The following is a 17,687-nucleotide window of genomic DNA, read 5'->3' on the forward strand; positions in this document are numbered from 1 at the left end:
AACTTTGCGCTCCTTGAACTACATGTACTCACTTTAGGCATTGTAAAGTCAAACTGAAGTATTATAACGCCCTCCACATATATAAATAGAATACTTCTAAGCCCTCCAAGAAAGAATGGGATGTATATACCTTATAGTAAGACGGAGTACAATAGGAGAATACCCGTTACACTTGCCTCCCTCCTGCCTCGACTGGGAAAGGCCGGCTTGCCAGGTCATAAATGCTGCATTTCACAAATTTTCGCCTTTGTAACTGCAAGTACAGTCCAGTCAAAAATATGGTTTTTAATACGAACTTCATGTACTTGAACTCTATTCCACATTGAAGCAACAGTCCAGCCTGAAATTTATTTTGTAATACTAAATATTATGGAGCCGAAATTTTACATTATATCAAAGAATTGTTTCTAAAATGACAAAAATATGACCTTATTTCAAAATTATGCCAAAATATGCTGGAAAACCAGTAAAACTCTAAAATATGCATTTATATGCACAATAAAAATGACATAATTTCAATAAGAATGACTGGAAACATGCATAATTACATTTTAAAATAGGAATAAACCCTAGGAAAAAAATATGACATGTCATAGAAATCCGGGCCCTAGTGATGAAATAAAAAAGCGTGTACTTGCGGCAAATAAATGTCTCCATGGCCTTAGGAAACACCTGAAATCCTAATTAATACCCAGGAAAACCAAAATTGTGATGTATATAGTATTTATAAGATCAGTGCTATCTTATGCCTCTGAGACGTGGCCACAGTCAAGATGGTATGAAAGACTGTTAACTATATTTGAAAGGAGGATCTTGAGATATAGCTTTGGGCCAGTGGAAGAAAATGGAATATGGAGGAAGAGGTATAACCATGAGCTATACAAACTGTTTAATGAACCAGACATTATTGGATTTATAAAGGTGAAGAGGCTTGAATGGACTGGACACATAATACGTGCCAGTGAGAATAGAACGATTAGGAAAATACTTAATACTAAACCAGAAGGAAGTAGGAGAGTGGGAAGACCAAGATTACGATGGGAAGAATGTGTGTGGCAGGACATAAGAATTTTGGGCGTAAAGAACTGGAGGAATGTAGCATCGAATGGAGAAGAATGGCGAGCAATCCTGAGGAAGGCCAGGGCTCACGAATGGCTGTCGTGCCAGTGGTTGGTGGTGGTGGTGGTGGCGGCGGCAACGACGACAAGTATCCTTTAGAACAAGCATGTTTCTTAATTTTATCAAATCTCGTAATGTCAAAGTTGCACTGTAACGTGAAGCACATCATCTTCTGGGACACGATCTCTGTAGTCTGGTAGACATTTGTTGACATTTCAGAGGACTGCTGTCTCCATCTTCATGACCAAATCTGAAGATAGAGGCAGTGCATTTCTCTGAATCACTGGTACACTGCTACCAGACTATGTGGAGTCACATCCTAGAAGATGGTACTTTTCATAGTCACTACCATGAGAACCTCAAATTCTACGTCAGTGCTGATTGTCATCACCATATTCAGAGAATAGGCCTTGTCATCTGTGCATTCACTATCTGTCAATAATGCGACAATCATTTATTTATATAGCTGCTAAAGGTAACAACACACAAGTAAGAGATTACAGATCGCAGATGTAGCAAAACAGCGGGCTAATGAACAGGAAAATGAGCTGCTGAAAAACACTTTCTGGAATAAACATAACTGTAAACAAGTGGACGACACCCCATATGAGGTGGAATAGGATTTTATGAAAAGTTTTAATAAAAAAAATTTAATGGATATTAAGTAATTATTTATTTTAAGTGGACTGCAATGCACAATTTAGCGCACTTCAGAACAGTGTAACAGTTGGACACATTAAAACATCTGAAGATGGCCATCTGTGGCTGAAACATGTTGTGTTAAGTGTTAAATGGTGAATAAACAATTGTTGCGTTATTGACAGACTGTGAATACATAGACGTTTGGTTAAAAATTTGCAACAGAATGCTGAAATACAGACTTACATCTCCTTTTGTCTTAAGAGAGCTGTGCAGACAGTCTCTTTCTTGACCTTTAAGAATTTATTGCTCTTGTTTAATGATATTATATTGCTGCTGTTGGGAATTGGTCTTTGTTCATATTTTTTGTATGTTTGAGTCCCTGAGTAAACATTCAGTTTACTGTAAAGGTCATGTTACTACATTTGAACATGAAATATGTTGCAGAAAGAATTTTTGGCAGAACCCAAGTACGTGAAAGAACTGACACCAGGTAGGATGCTGCTGATTAGCCACAAGGAACACATCAATAAGCTTGGGATCCTGCTGAGTTTGGAAACAATCAAGAAAGATAGAGCCTTCAGAGTACTGGTTCTGTGTAATGATGAGAAAACTAGAACAGTTGATTATGGTGATGAGATTCAACTCTCTGTTGCATCATCTGACAAAGAGAAGTCCGAAGAACAATATAAACCTGATCCATTATGGTACAAGATGCTTGGTCTGGCAAACAAAAAGAAAATTTTTGTCCCAGATGAAGTGGGTGGACATACAATTCTGACTGTGACAACCGATGATATAATAGACATTGTGAAGAACAAAGTCAGTGTAGACACTAATTTAGTGATTCAGGACTGGGAGAAGAGGCAAATATCCAGGTTCAGGTAAGGCTCATAAATTACCAGCAAAGATGAGATATTTTATTCTCATACCTTCCACACTGTTACTTTTTCCTTGTGATATGGTTGAATTGTTTGCAGTATGGCAGTTGGTATTGACCATAATATCACAGACAAGTGAGTGTAGCAGTCATACTTGGTGTGGAAAAATTCAGGCATCTGATGGACTATATTATAGGTTTAAAGTATATTACAATTTCTCTCTTATTTACTCTGTGGCAGTAATGTTTCTGATCCAAAATTGCCATTTCTACAAAGGATATTTCAGGAGATAAAGAGCTTGGTGGCACAGGCACACAGAAAATCACACCATTTGTCAAGAATTTTTCTAACTTTATGTGTATCACATTATAAGAAATTAAACCAAAGCAGAGTGTTTCTTAGAAAGTTTGTAGATTTGTTCATGAAATGTAAACTAATTTCACATGTCACCTTACAGAGATTCTGCGCACCAATATACTGCCATATTGTACAGTTACCATGTTTTATTGTTTTTAAGAAGTTGTTAGATGTATGTTCTGAGCTACCATCATATAGATCTTCAGGATCAAATTGTGGCATGTAAACCCATTGCTAGGTGGCAACTGCAAGATAGGCGACTGCCCATAAACACCAACAGAGAAATGGTGTTTTCTGTGCAGTTTGCACAAAAAACTGCACGCATAACAGTGGAAACAGCAACAGAGGAACTGTTTTCTGTGCAGTCCATGCTGAGGTGTTATAATCAGGACAATTAATGAGCGTTCATATTGTTGTTCGACTGTCAGAAGTCATTGTTTCCGACATTCTGGACTCAGATCGCCTACCAGTCGTTTTCCACTTACTGAGTCATATTAGAACTAGGAACCTTTCAGACCCGGTTGACAGATTCGCAGATTTAGAGGCGTTTCAAAGCCTGGCCTCTGAATTTCACCAAGAATCCAAATTAACTTGAGAAGAAGCCGATAAAGCAGCCTGTGACTTCAGTGCCTCTATAGCTTCAGTATATAGGCCATCAACAGGCAAAATTACACTCTAGGGCTTAACAACTATCTGCCTGCTCTGGACAGTCTGCTAAAACATAAGCGGAGGTTAAGTAAACTGTGGCAAGTAACCCAGGATCCATCATGTAAAACAGCAGATGAATTACCTGCAGAAAGGCACTCAAATGGGGGGAGACAAAAGTAGGGAACTGTGAGGTCGCACTTCAAGCTGTGTGGCCTGTTGCAAAATCGCTTATGGAAACGGATGTACCAAAGACACTGACCACCATTCATGGGTCTTTAAGAACAACATATTGCCTGAACAAGAAAACCAATGCGATTGCAGTTTGTTTAGAAAACCAGTTCACATCTCATGACCTATGTGACGAAAACCATGAGTGACCAGTGGAGATTACAGTCCAAACTCTGCTCACATCTGTAGGTGACACCCCATTGGGAAAAGTAAGACCTTTCGACATACATGAATTAGTAAATTCGTTGAAATTAAGAAACACTTGAGGACTTGATGGTATTCCAAACAGATGCCTGAGGCATTTTCCAGGAAGACCACTGGTACATCTGACATATTAATGTAATCACTGCTCTCAGCTGTCCCATTTTCCAAAGCCTTGTAAAGAAGCAGAAGTTACAGCATTACAAAAACTTGGTCAGGAACAAAACCTCCCTCAAAATTTACGTCTGATTGGCCTCTTGTTCACCATAGGCAAACTATTCTAGAAGGTTATTCTGAAAATAGTCCAAAGGCACATTGAAGAAAGAGGCCTGCATAATGCATGCCAGTTCGGTTTCCATGCCCATCACAGCACAACACTTCAATGTATGAGACTTACAGATCACATCACCTTAAATTTCAACAATAACATGCCTGCAGCTGCGGTATTCTTGGATATTGAAAAAGCCTCTCATACAGCATGTCACTTTTGCATGTTATATAAATTATCTAAATTAAAATTTTTACATTCTAATCAAGATTATTAGCTCCTTTCTTAGAGAAAATTCAGAGTGTTGGTTGAAGGTTTAATGTCTATGCCAAGGGATATACAACCAGGGGTGTCACAAGGTTCATTCCTGTGCCCCGAATTGTACAGTGTGTGTGTGCCTATCTGGGTGTCTTTACTAATGACACCTTTATATATGCGACAAACTGCAGATAGGGTTATGTTCTCAGAAAGCTGCAGTGAAGTGTCAGTGCTGTTGAGACGTGGTCTGAACACTGGATCATGAAAATCAGTGAAGATAAGCCTCAGGCCATCTACTTTCCTCATAGGCTTAGGCACCCTGAGGCTCATCTTACACTGAATGGACAGAATATCCCCTTCGTCAGTCATGTGAAATATCTGGGTGTGATCGTCAATAAGAGGTTTACATGGAGACTGCACATGCAAATGACTGAAGACAAGGCCTTCAGAACATATATTAGAACCTACTCCCTACCCAGAAGTGAGTTTTAAGCACCAACACGAAACTGACCCTCCATGAAGCACTGATAATGGCACGCTTGCCCCACTTGGGAATTAGTGGCATGCACCCACCTCTTAAAATTGCAGTGGCTGCAAATCAACGTTCTCCACACCATTGGAAATTTTCCAAGGTGGACACCAATCTGTGATTTGCACACAGCTTTCAACCCCTATGTGTATATGATTACATAACAATTATTGTGCAGGCAACAAATAGAAGTCATATGAAGTCATGAGAATGAACATGTTCACAGCATAGGACAAGGCAATGGCAGACATAGAAATTACAAGCAGCTTAAACTTGGTGGTGGTTTAGCTTCTGAGTGTTCAAGTGACTGAGCTACTGTTGTAGTGTAAAAGGAAGAATTTTCGGTAACATTCTGTATGTGTGATACATACACTTGACAGAAGGCGAAGCCTATTCAAAAGAGACGAACCCATCCTGTCATCAGATTAGATGGTACATAAGGTATGACTGGAAGGGTTCAGTTGTAAAAAGAAACTGATTGTGAGCCCCAAAGGGCTTGGCACCAAGACTATCTGATTAGTGGTAATCTGCCAGTCATAAAGGAGTTGTGTCGAAAGTCAACAGTTGGAGCAATGAGTCAGTTGTGAGACAGTCGCCAGCCAGTAAGAATGTGAGTAAGGAAGCAGAGGGCACTGTTGGGATCCATCACCAGGCAACAACTGGTGAAGACACAGCAGATTGAGAAGGCTTAATACATGCTGTAGCGAACCGCACAGTATGTGAATTAGCAATAGCGCTATAGTTACTTATATAGTTACAATCTGTAAATGTTCAGCAAATCCAATTACCAATCCAAACCCCATCTGTAGTTACTCCATCACATGACAATATATTGAATTGTACTAGTATTGTTTCTGCCTTACCTAATCTGGAAGAAATGGATAAGGTTCCAAATAAGCACCTTTTATTCGTTTGGAATTTGAAAAATATATGGATGACCTCTTCTTTTGAAATTTCTCGAAACAAATTTTTGAAGATTGTCATAATTCTTAATAACTGTGATTACTGTGTGCCTTGTCCATCTTATCATTTTTGTTTTAATCCTCTAACACTTTTAGGTGAGATGAGTGTAAATTGTAAATCTCAAATTTGGCTTCCTGTTGTTCTTTTAAATAATTAGATTAATATTTATACATTCCAAACATCAGTATATTAATTATTTTAATTTTATTCTATTTAATAAATTTATGTGTTAATGGTAGAAATATTAATTTTAACAACTTGTGAAGCTCCTCCATATGTAATTTTTGCCATTTATCTGTTCATATCTCCTAAGATCAAATATTCTTACCACTTTCTTCTTGAACACCCTCAAAGTGTGTTGTGCCCTCACATCAAGTTTTATGCTCATATAAAACAGAAGATAACATTTTAATTATATATATATATATATGAATTTATAGGAGAAACTGTAAAATAACTGAACTGATTCTAAAATGAAGGACGTTATTGATTCTGAAATGTGGTCTGCTTTTAATTTCTACAAGAATATAATTTTGGTTTATAATTGTATATTCCAAACGCTTGAACATTAGTACATTTTTCAAAACATTTATTGGCTGTTCATTTACTGTGGTGACAAGACATGAACATATGCTTGAAACAACTTAAACAGATGTATTGTAAAATGTAACAGTTTTATTTACATCTCTCAGAACAGCCACATTTTAAGCTTTTCATACCCACTTCTATTAAAGAAAGAAAGTAGTCTTATGGGATCACCATGCTGTCTTTGGCAATTGTGTGTTTGTGTGTGAGACAATTACCATTTATTTCTTATTCTTAGAGATGATCCGCCTGGACAGACATGCAGTCAAGCTGTCCAAAGGCTGACAGAGTTTACTAAGAATGTGTCATCAGGCACTGTGCCTCTGGAATTTGTGGGCCCAGCCAAAGATATACATTTGAAGAACTTTGACGTACTACAGAAACTGAATGATCTAGAGCAGAAGTTAAATGATTGCACGAGCATGAATATTGCCAACTTTGAACAACTGGTAATACAATATATTATATATTCTCATATACATATTCATTATTCACAACATAATTTTTCCTTTCCATACAGCAGGCTCTTAAGTAAGTTAAGTAAAAGTTGTACACTTGAATAAGTATATAGTATAGGTAATAAATATCTTTGCATATGTGCATGTGGTGACCTCCAAATATTGATCAGAGACAAATTGTGTATCTTAATGACTTGATAGTTTTAAGATTCCTCTGTATCGTAGTGGTACAGACTTCAGGAAAGAGAGTAATATAATACAGCATTTTTTTATTTTTTTATTATTTTTTTCCCCATTTTTTAATTTCATAGAAGAGTGAAAAATGTGTTGTCCTTTCAGTGCTTCTGTTTCTGTATAATCAACATTCATGGTTATCAACTATTGAATCCTTTTATGAGATGACTGAGAATTTGAAATAGCAAATTTCTGTTTTTCGGAATTCTGTACAAAGGAAAATGGGTTCATTCTTAACAATCTAGTTTTTATTTGAAGATAGCTGAAAAATGTATTAACTTCAAATTATTTTATGACCCTCTGCAAAATTGAGCTTTTAGATTTAAAAACTCTCTGGCAATGAATAAGTACAAGCAAGATTAAATGCTATATGCTAAAGGGTAACTTATGCAGAAGATCTGATGAGGCTCCAACACCATGTCCTTATACTGGTATGTGATGATCCTCTTATAATTTTATCTAAATGTAAAGTTAAAGTAATTGTTTCAATCACATAAATCATCTGGGGAAGTGATACATTTTGTTGGTTCACCAGTTTAAAGAAGTATTCAGATGTAAGCAACTGGAACAGAAGAGAGAAGATTTGCTGTACAAGAAATCACCCAGAAGCCTATCACTGTATCCAGAGTTTAAAGAAAGAGTATGTGTGCTTCAAGAACTTGGGTACATAGACAAAAATAATTCAGGTGAGTGAAAAAAGGAGTTATATGAATATTTTAGTGATGCATTACGCAGATAACTTTTAGAGAATCACCATTTCTTACATATCAGGAAAGACATACACTCAACTCTTGATTATCCGGGGGCGGATAAACTGGTTTGCGGCTTAACCGGGGCTANGAACAGAAACTCGTGTGAACCGGGCTTCGAAATGTTAAGCAGTGGGGGTGCAGCCAGAAGAGTGGGAAGAAAGTGAGAATGAGGAAGAGGTGGACAGTGGTGCTAGTAAGAAAATATCACATGGTGCTGCTCTTAATCATTTGGAATCAGTTTATTAAGTGACAAGCTAATATTACGTAGGCTTCGTACGGATATCCGTAGAAAGGAAAATGCCGTGAAAAAGCAAACGACAATATTAAATTTTTTAAGTGTTAAGTGTGAATATTCGTAAAAAGTGTTGGATGTTGTTGAACACTGTGATTGAAATAACTAATTCATACTTCAGTGTAATGTAAAAAAAGTATTAAATAGGCCATGAGATGACATAAAAATGAGATTGAATAAATTTAAATACAGGTAGGCCTATAGTATATTATGAAGGTACAGTATTACAGTACTACTTTTAATAAAATTTGTCTTAACCGGGTTTTCAATTAATCGTGATTTCCATCCCCACCATTATCCTGGATAATCGAGAGTTGAGTGTATATGAAATTTAATTTCTTGTCTCTTTTTACCCTGTAGCGCTGAGTAGAGTGAAATATACAATACAGTATGTCAGTTGTACCTGAAAAGATATTTTTTTCCTTTGCCCTTTATGTGTGTGTGTATATAGAACAACATCAAAAGAAATGGCTTGGAAGCTATGGAAGGTGTGACATTTTTGTAGGATTTTTGCTTTTCCTGGTTCCTAACTCATGATTTTAGTCCTCAGTAAGCAGGTAAAGTTGTCTGTGTATTTAACGAATTAAGTACTACGCCCTGAGGGCATATGGGGGAGTGGATGTATAGATCCACCTTTTCTTCACCTTAACATTAGCTGGAGGTGAGTGGTCAGCTTCACTTCCCGGCCGCTTTACGCCTGGTGAAAGAGCTCCAGGTACCCATTGGATAGGACGTTGGATGGACCTCAGAGCCAGTCTGGATGACTTGGAGAAGAGAAAAATCTTGACTCTACTGGGACCAAACTCCAACCCCTTGGTTATTCAGCCAGTAGCCAGTCGCTATACAGACTATGCTACCTCTGCTCCTTTTAGTTCTTAGTTCTATCTGATTGTGTGATGAATGGATAGACACTTAAGGATTAGGAATACAACTGGGGACCATAATATTCTGGGACTGATTTTTTTCCCCATTTTTTTTATGAACTAAAAGTCGTGCCTCTTAGTCATAGGTACCACTTCAAAGCATTGCATGCAATGATTCCAGTGATCCTGCCCCTTGCAGAAGCAGTTCTGATGCTCTCCTTGCAGGATGTTCATTTCCTATATTACATTATGAAAAACCTGCCACCTTCTGAAATGCCTTTCCCTTGTGGGTGGTTTCCAGCTTTGAGAACAAAATGAAGCCAGTAGGTGCTAAATATAGTGAATAAAGTAGACATATTGAGGAGTGAGATTTGAAGAATACAAAGGATAGTCAGATTTGGTTGTTGTGAAATTTCACCATCCTTGTAAATCCTGTGGTTGTATAGGTATGTACTTTACTTTTAAGACAAGCTTATGGTCTCAAGATTTGCCTGATGTCACAAAAGAACTTTTCATATACATCTATACAGCACTTGTGTTATGTGAACTTCATTTCTTATGGAAATGTTCATATTTGTGAAGGATAATTTATGATTTTCTTTGATTAGTGAATAAATGTTAATTAGCACCATCTTAAGAAAATATTTCTATATGATCTGTCTCATTGGCTGTTGATGTGGTTGATGACAGTCCAGCTGAAGGGACGGGTTGCTTGTGAAATGGGGAATCATGAGCTGATGATCACTGAAATGGTGCTGCATTGCGTCTTGGCTGATAAGCAACCAGCTGAGATAGCTGCACTGCTGTCATGTCTTGTCTTCCAGCAGAAAAGAAAAACTGAACCAGTTCTAACAGAGACACTTAAAAAGGTAATTCATTGTAATTTCTGTACATATCTGAAATAGAATTTCTCAATCTGTCTCGTGTCATATTACATGCTCTAAATTATGAAGACATGCCGGGAGAAAAAAATTGAAGTGGTGAAATAGTTGGAAATCAGGCAAGGGCATTATATGTAGTTTGGGGCTTAAGAATGTTATAAGTGCCAGTATTTGAGCTTGAGGGGCTTGTGGCAGTGTAGTTGGTTGAGGCACTATGCTAAAAGTCAGAAGGTCGCGGGTTGAAGTCCCGATGAAGTGGATTTTTTTCAATTCACCTAATCCTTCTAGCTGCATTATAACCCTGGGGTCAACTCAGCCTCTAACAGAAATGAGTACCAGGAATTTTCCTGGGTGGTAAAGAGTGGCTGGCACATAAGGCTGACAACCTTACCACCATCTATAAGCCAATTGTCTAGAGAAAATTTGGGAGTCTTGACATCTCGCAACCCTGCGGGCCTTTACAGCCTGTTACAGTGATAGCTTTAGTATTGGAGATTTGTGAGTGTTTCTTAATTATGCCCTGTGGTTGATGGGTGTGTTTTTTAAGGTTTTATGAATCTCCCCATATCATAATAAAACAAAAAACAAACTCTGTGGCCTATAGTCCGCAAATGAACTATACTGACCGAGCGACCGCTGCTTGTCAGCAAAGTTAGTGCTCGGTCCACTCAGCATGGCGGCCACTGATTGGCCTATTGTACCTGCCCTGGGTGATTATGATAATGGAGAATTTGGTGGAATGAAGATTGGCAGGGGAAACTGAAGTACTTGAAGAAAACCTGCCCCAGCGCCACTTTGTCCACCACAAATCCCACTTGGCCAGACCAGGGATTGAACCTGGGCCGCAACGGTGGGAAGGCAGTGACTAAACACTTGAGCTGTGGCGCGGTCAGGGTGTCACTTGGTCAGCGCAACAAATCCCCGTGGCCATTAATCTCGGTTTTCTAGACTGGAGCCACTATTTCCTTGAATTAGCTCCTCAATTAACCTCAGAAGGCTGATTGGACCCCGTTCCAGACCAACTACTTCTCAGAAAGTCTGGTAGCGCCGCGAATCGAACCCGGAACCTCTGGATCTGTAGCTGGGAACTCTGACCACTAGACCACAGAGGCAGTCTCCCTTTATAACAGACTTTAAAAAATGCTTCACGTTGAATTTGTTTTATGAATAAGTCACCCCTTACTCTGGCACATATGAGGGATGTTCAATAAGTAAGGTTTCCTAGCATGTAACATTTGTGTTACTTGAGCTTTTTCTTTCCTGTAAGTTGTAGCACAACGTGCAACAAATAGTGCAAAAGTTGGTCAGTCAGATGCTAAGATGCAATTATAAAGACGTGGAAACAGCTCTTGGTGAGTGGTTGTGAATGTAAGACCCCAGTTTCTATGAGAAAATGGTGATACTTATTGGAATAAATGAGTTACATTGAACACTGTCATGACTTCTCATTTAATTTGTGACGTAGGGGACCTTATTTATTGAACCTTCATACTTGACATGTAAATCTGCAGGTATTTGTTTTGATTAATGCGTATTGGCCTTATGTGTGGTGCAGCTGGCTAAGCATTGTATTATTTCACTACTCATGCTGTTACACCAAGTTAAAATCCAATTGCCAGCTCCCCAAGGAGATTAAAAATTCTGTTCCTGGATGATAAAAGTTTAACTCTCTTTTCCTAAATATGTATGGGCTAGGATAACTCAGTGTGTAGAGTGACTGGCTGTGGGCTGGGTAACTGGGATCAGTACCTGCTGTCCAGGGTAGAGATTTCACCACCACCTTAGAGCAGTTTTTTGGATCTGTCAATTCATATGAGTATGCAGGTCTCTTTCTGCAGTGCTAATACAGCTGAAGCATGATGGGTATAGAATACATGTTTTTGTTTCTCTTTTTTTATTTTTCTCCGTTGAGGACTCCATTCTGTAACTGTTGATAGCCGTTATAAATCTCATTTCTGCTGTTTATTAATTTGGTATTTGCTGTGGAGTAGAGTTTAAGTTCTTATCCTCTGAGCAATATAACAGGTCTATTCTAAAATCTTTTCTGGCAATCAGCCATGTCATTGTTGATTTAAAAACCAATGTTTCCAAGATCTCTTCCTTCTCAGAAATGTTGGTTTTTAACTTATCATTGACACGGCTGATTGCTGAAGAACATTTCAGCACATTTATTCTCTATGACAGCTTCAGATCTTACATATTATAGACAGTGTCACGTAACTTCGAACAAGGCCCCGCATTCATAGTCAAATCACATGCATAGCTTGTGGTGGGAGGAGTTTCTTAACACTTGTTCTTCCGCTGGCTGCCTGTCATTTCTCCCACCATCCACGCCCGTGTCTGAAATGTTTCTTCTGGCATTCAAGGTTACTCTTGGCCTTTTTCAAAGTTACGTGACACTTGCTATACAACTACAGTACACAATAACAGTGATGACAGGACTGCCATCTGTAGGACTGTACTGTGCTAGTTATGATTTATTTGTTGCATTAAATTTGTATGCGAAATTAGTGTTGTAGTTACCATGAAGTATTATTTAGTACCTCTGTTTTTTTACTTGCAGGGTGTACGACAGATTGAAGAAATAGCAAAAAATGTGGAATGTATGGAGAGGAAGTATGGCATAGAGTCAGGACACGATAAACTGAACTCTGGGCTCGTGGAGGTTGTGTATGAATGGGCTCAAGGAAAAGTAAGTTCATACATAAAATTCTTGGCATGGTTTTGTAATTAAAAGGGTTTCAAGCAGGAGCAGTCTGTCAGGAAAATATACAGAACAGTTCATTAAGTGTATCTGTATTTGAACTTTGACATCATTAATGTATCAACCTTGAGAAGGAAAATAATTAGATATTTGTCAACATATTTGTAATAGGACATCCTTCATGAAATTTGTGGTAGTCACATGAACATTTAACATGGAAACAAAGCCACTGCCATTTAAGCTGTATGATAAACATGATGTTACAGCACATAACACAATTGATGTTTTATCTTTTTGACAAAACTTTCATATTAAGATTACGTACCCCAAAGGTAGTATGTTTTGTGTGTGCAGGCATGTCCTAACAACTTCATTCCTGATGGTTTTATAGGGTTAGAGGTTTGTGACTCACAGGGAATTAAATGCATCAGAATCCATGCATGGTGCATAAAATATATTATAAACAACTTCTGTTCTTCCCATGGATTAGGTTGTTTATTCCCTGTTCCAAAGGAAAGATGCTGTTGAGCCTTTCATTTCTTTCTAGGAATACTTGGCATGTAAATAAAAAGTATGTATTTTTCTGATCACTGTAGTCACTCTGCTTTAAGAATAAAAGGCCAAGTTCTGTGGTCCCTTGGTGTGCTTAAAGTTATAGCTGAATGCAGGGATGAGAGATTTAAGTTTTATCAAGCATACTCATGTCATCAGCTGAACTGTGTGGAACAAATGATCTGTTGAGATGAACAAAGGCATAACACACTGAAAATACTGTATATATATAATTACTAAAATATTAGGATAATTGCATCCAGCTTCTTAGGCCCTAAAACACATTGATACAGTGCTTTATTAAAAAGCAAATATACCTTGGAACCTAATGTGTGAAGAGGGTTCTGTATATTTGTAGTTGTATTTGAATGCATATAAAATTGTTGTGTGTGTTAAAATAGTCTCAAATATGTGCTTGCAGCCTTTTTGTGAGATTATGCAGTTAACTGATGACGTCCAGGAAGGCATCATTGTGCGGTGTATCCAGCAGTTAAATGAAACATTATGTGATGTGAAGAATGCTGCCCACCGAATTGGAGATCCAGCACTTAAACAGAAGATGCAGGAAGCATCAGATGCTATCAAGAGAGACATTGTATTTGTTGCTAGTCTGTATACAAGTGAAGACAATCCTAAACCCAGTCTGTAGCATATATTATGAGATTCTACATGAAAGACTTTGCCTGATTGGTGATGAATGAAACTAGCAGGATTCAAGACAATATATTTCACAGTCTTATGGTGTGTGACTAGAGGCAGGGTTTGGATTGATAATTGAATTTATTGAACACTTACAGATCATAACAAGTAACTATAGCACTATTGGTAATTTGCACACTCTACAGTCTGCTCTCCCTTCACCAGTCATTGCCTTGTGATGGATCCCAATGATGTCCTCTGCTTTTATGCTCAAGTTCTGGTGACTGTCCCAAAACTAACTCATTGCTCCAACTGTCGGCTCTCAACTAACCCAACTCCACTCCACTGATTCCTTATGTAGCCTCATCGTGGACCACACAGAAAACACCGCTTCCAGCAGTTCTTCCATTGTTGTCTACATATGTTGCTTTGGTACTGTTCTGTATTTACGAAGCTGTTTCTCTGGTTCCTTATTCTAGCTGTCAGCCCGCATGTCACGATAATGACAGCATACTGTTCATAACTTTAATATTTACAGTACCAATTTGAGAGTAAAGTATACTGACTAAAGCTTAACGTGTAACTTAGAACCTGTGAATCGAAGAAATACAGTGAAACCCCTGTTTAAGATTTCTTTGGGTACCACTGGTTTTTAACACTAAATTGAGGTAATTTTAACACGAGTATGTTGACTTGCAATCTCTGAAATTATATGTTAATTAAGAAAAAACCTAAAATCAAAGAATGTTAAATGGAGCTTTCATTGTACTCCCATTCAGTGTTTCACTAAAAATTAGCATGAAAATCCATATGTTTAAATTCAAAATGAACAAGAACTTTGTTATTGAGGCCTGGTAATGCGGTTCATAATAACGTTTGTGTTCTTTGTGCAGTTCAGTCTTCTGGACTGTTAATGGTTTGTAGTTTGGAGACAGTCTGGTCTTTTTTTAGGGAACATTGGGCTGTCCCCAGACTATGCAGCATTACAACCCAGAAGACCATATTCTGCATAAGCATTGCTGTGGGAACCTCGAATCGAACATTTGTGTTCTTTGCTTTAAAAAGCTTGTTTTAATGTAATTGAAATCATGTGCTACTTTGTTCAAAGGACATAATGAGGTTTTGAAGCATATGGAAAGGTATGTGATGTAAACCTAATAGCAGACAAGCCATACATGGAAAAACAATCAAGTTTTGTAAACAGTTTACACATACCATCACTTTCCATATACAAATTATGCAATGGCAAAAGAAATATTAACTAGTCAAAGTGCACTGAAAGAGTAAGACTGTTCAGTAGTAAAGTTGCCGAATTCCATTCTGAAGTACAGAGTTTAATTCTCACTAGAAATCGGCTCTAGAATTTTAGTTTTTCTCAGGCACATGTAGTGACTGTCAGGTTAAGCATTATAATAGGCTATGGTGACATCCAAATTCTTTCCAGTGCTGGCCAATCAATCCTGTGCAGCAGAGTCCTTGGGAAGCTAAGAAATACCCTGCCTCTTATGGGACCTGGTTTATTACCATGTTCGTAAGAGCCTGCCCAAGTTTGAGGCCCTGTGTAACACTGTGGAAGGTGCTAGTTCTCATAGTGAGGTCTATCCCCTGCCTAACCTCTGGACTGGAGGACTACCCCTTACTGAGTGTTTGCAACTACTTATTCGGTATTTTTGCACCCTCCATACCTGAAGGCCATGCCATGGTAACAGTTGCTCACCATACATAATCGTCTGCTCATGTTGTATGCTAAATAACCTGTGCAGTTAATATACTGTCATTTAAATATGAATTAAAATATGTAACTGAAAATAAAGGTTGATATTTGCTTATCTGTCAGTCACGGTAGCCAAGCTGTCTAAGGCACATACTGTCTTCACTCACTCGGAAGCCAGGATCACGGGTTTGAATCCCGCACAAGGCATGGACGTTTGTTGTGTGTATGCGTTTATTCTGTTTGTATTGTCCTGTGTTTAGGTAGAGGTCTTGCGACAAGCTGATTACCTTTCCAAGGAGTCCTACCGTCTGTAAAAATGATCATGAAACTGATAAANGTAATGTGGTTCATAATAACGTTTGTGTTCTTTGTGCAGTTCAGTCTTCTGGACTGTTAATGGTTTGTAGTTTGGAGATAGTCTGGTCTTTTTTTAGGGAACATTGGGCTGTCCCCAGACTATGCAGCATTACAACCCAGAAGACCATATTCTGCATAAGCATTGCTGTGGGAACCTCGAATCGAACATTTGTGTTCTTTGCTTTAAAAAGCTTGTTTTAATGTAATTGAAATCATGTGCTACTTTGTTCAAAGGACATAATGAGGTTTTGAAGCATATGGAAAGGTATGTGATGTAAACCTAATAGCAGATAAACCATACATGGAAAAACAATCAAGTTTTGTAAACAGATTACACATACCATCACTTTCCATATACAAATTATGCAATGGCAAAAGAAATATTAACTAGTCAAAGTGCACTGAAAGAGTAAGACTGTTCAGTAGTAAAGTTGCCGAATTCCATTCTGAAGTACAGAGTTTAATTCTCACTAGAAATCGGCTCTAGAATTTTAGTTTTTCTCAGGCACATGTAGTGACTGTCAGGTTAAGCATTATAATAGGCTATGGTGACATCCAAATTCTTTCCAGTGCTGGCCAATCAATCCTGTGCAGCAGAGTCCTTGGGAAGCTAAGAAATACCCTGCCTCTTATGGGACCTGGTTTATTACCATGTTCGTAAGAGCCTGCCCAAGTTTGAGGCCCTGTGTAACACTGTGGAAGGTGCTAGTTCTCATAGTGAGGTCTATCCCCTGCCTAACCTCTGGACTGGAGGACTACCCCTTACTGAGTGTTTGCAACTACTTATTCGGTATTTTTGCACCCTCCATACCTGAAGGCCATGCCATGGTAACAGTTGCTCACCATACATAATCGTCTGCTCCTGTTGTATGCTAAATAACCTGTGCAGTTAATATACTGTCATTTAAATATGAATTAAAATATGTAACTGAAAATAAAGGTTGATATTTGCTTATCTGTCAGTCACGGTAGCCAAGCTGTCTAAGGCACATACTGTCTTCACTCACTCGGAAGCCAGGATCACGGGTTTGAATCCCGCACAAGGCATGGACGTTTGTTGTGTGTATGCGTTTATTCTGTTTGTATTGTCCTGTGTTTAGGTAGAGGTCTTGTGACAAGCTGATTACCTTTCCAAGGAGTCCTGCTGTCTGTAAAAATGATCATGAAACTGATAAATCAGCCCTATGCTCCACAGTGGAGGCAAAAATAAAAATTTTTCCTCTTTGCCTTTAATGGTGAAGCTTTGCTTTAGTTCCATTTTCATACTGGCATATGCTGAAAGACAAACTTCGTGGGCTTTGTTGATGGCTTATTAGTTACAAAATTTGTATGGCGTATGTATTCAAAAACAGTGATGGTTAATTAGCATTGCACATATTTCAAATTACCCATTTCAACCTATCAGTATATGTACAATACTAATGCAGGAAGCCAGCATAGTGACTAGGCTGTGGGCCAGATATGACTGAGATGATGTTTGATTCCCAGCAGGGGTAAGATATTTTTCTTTTCTCCAGAATGTTCAGACTGGCTCTGGGGCCCACTTAATCTCCTATACAATGGGT

At 38.2% G+C, this 17,687-nt stretch overlaps 1 protein-coding gene across 1 annotated transcript in view; it reads left to right on the plus strand.

The window, feature by feature from the left end:
• LOC111863382 (helicase SKI2W) overlaps positions 1-15,959 on the plus strand; it is a 60,586-nt gene extending 44,627 nt beyond the window's left edge. Inside the window, exons 13-18 of the mRNA XM_033751038.1 lie at positions 2,206-2,642; positions 6,915-7,125; positions 7,904-8,054; positions 9,966-10,144; positions 12,720-12,848; positions 13,834-15,959. Coding sequence (XP_033606929.1) covers positions 2,206-2,642; positions 6,915-7,125; positions 7,904-8,054; positions 9,966-10,144; positions 12,720-12,848; positions 13,834-14,061 — 1,335 coding nt within the window. The 3' untranslated portion in view covers positions 14,062-15,959. The remainder of the gene's footprint in view (positions 1-2,205; positions 2,643-6,914; positions 7,126-7,903; positions 8,055-9,965; positions 10,145-12,719; positions 12,849-13,833) is intronic.
• The last annotated feature ends 1,728 nt before the right edge of the window (positions 15,960-17,687 follow it).

The sequence above is a fragment of the Cryptotermes secundus genome, unplaced genomic scaffold, assembly GCF_002891405.2.
Source record: "Cryptotermes secundus unplaced genomic scaffold, Csec_1.0 scaffold568, whole genome shotgun sequence".
NCBI classification, from domain to species: Eukaryota; Metazoa; Arthropoda; class Insecta; order Blattodea; family Kalotermitidae; genus Cryptotermes; species Cryptotermes secundus.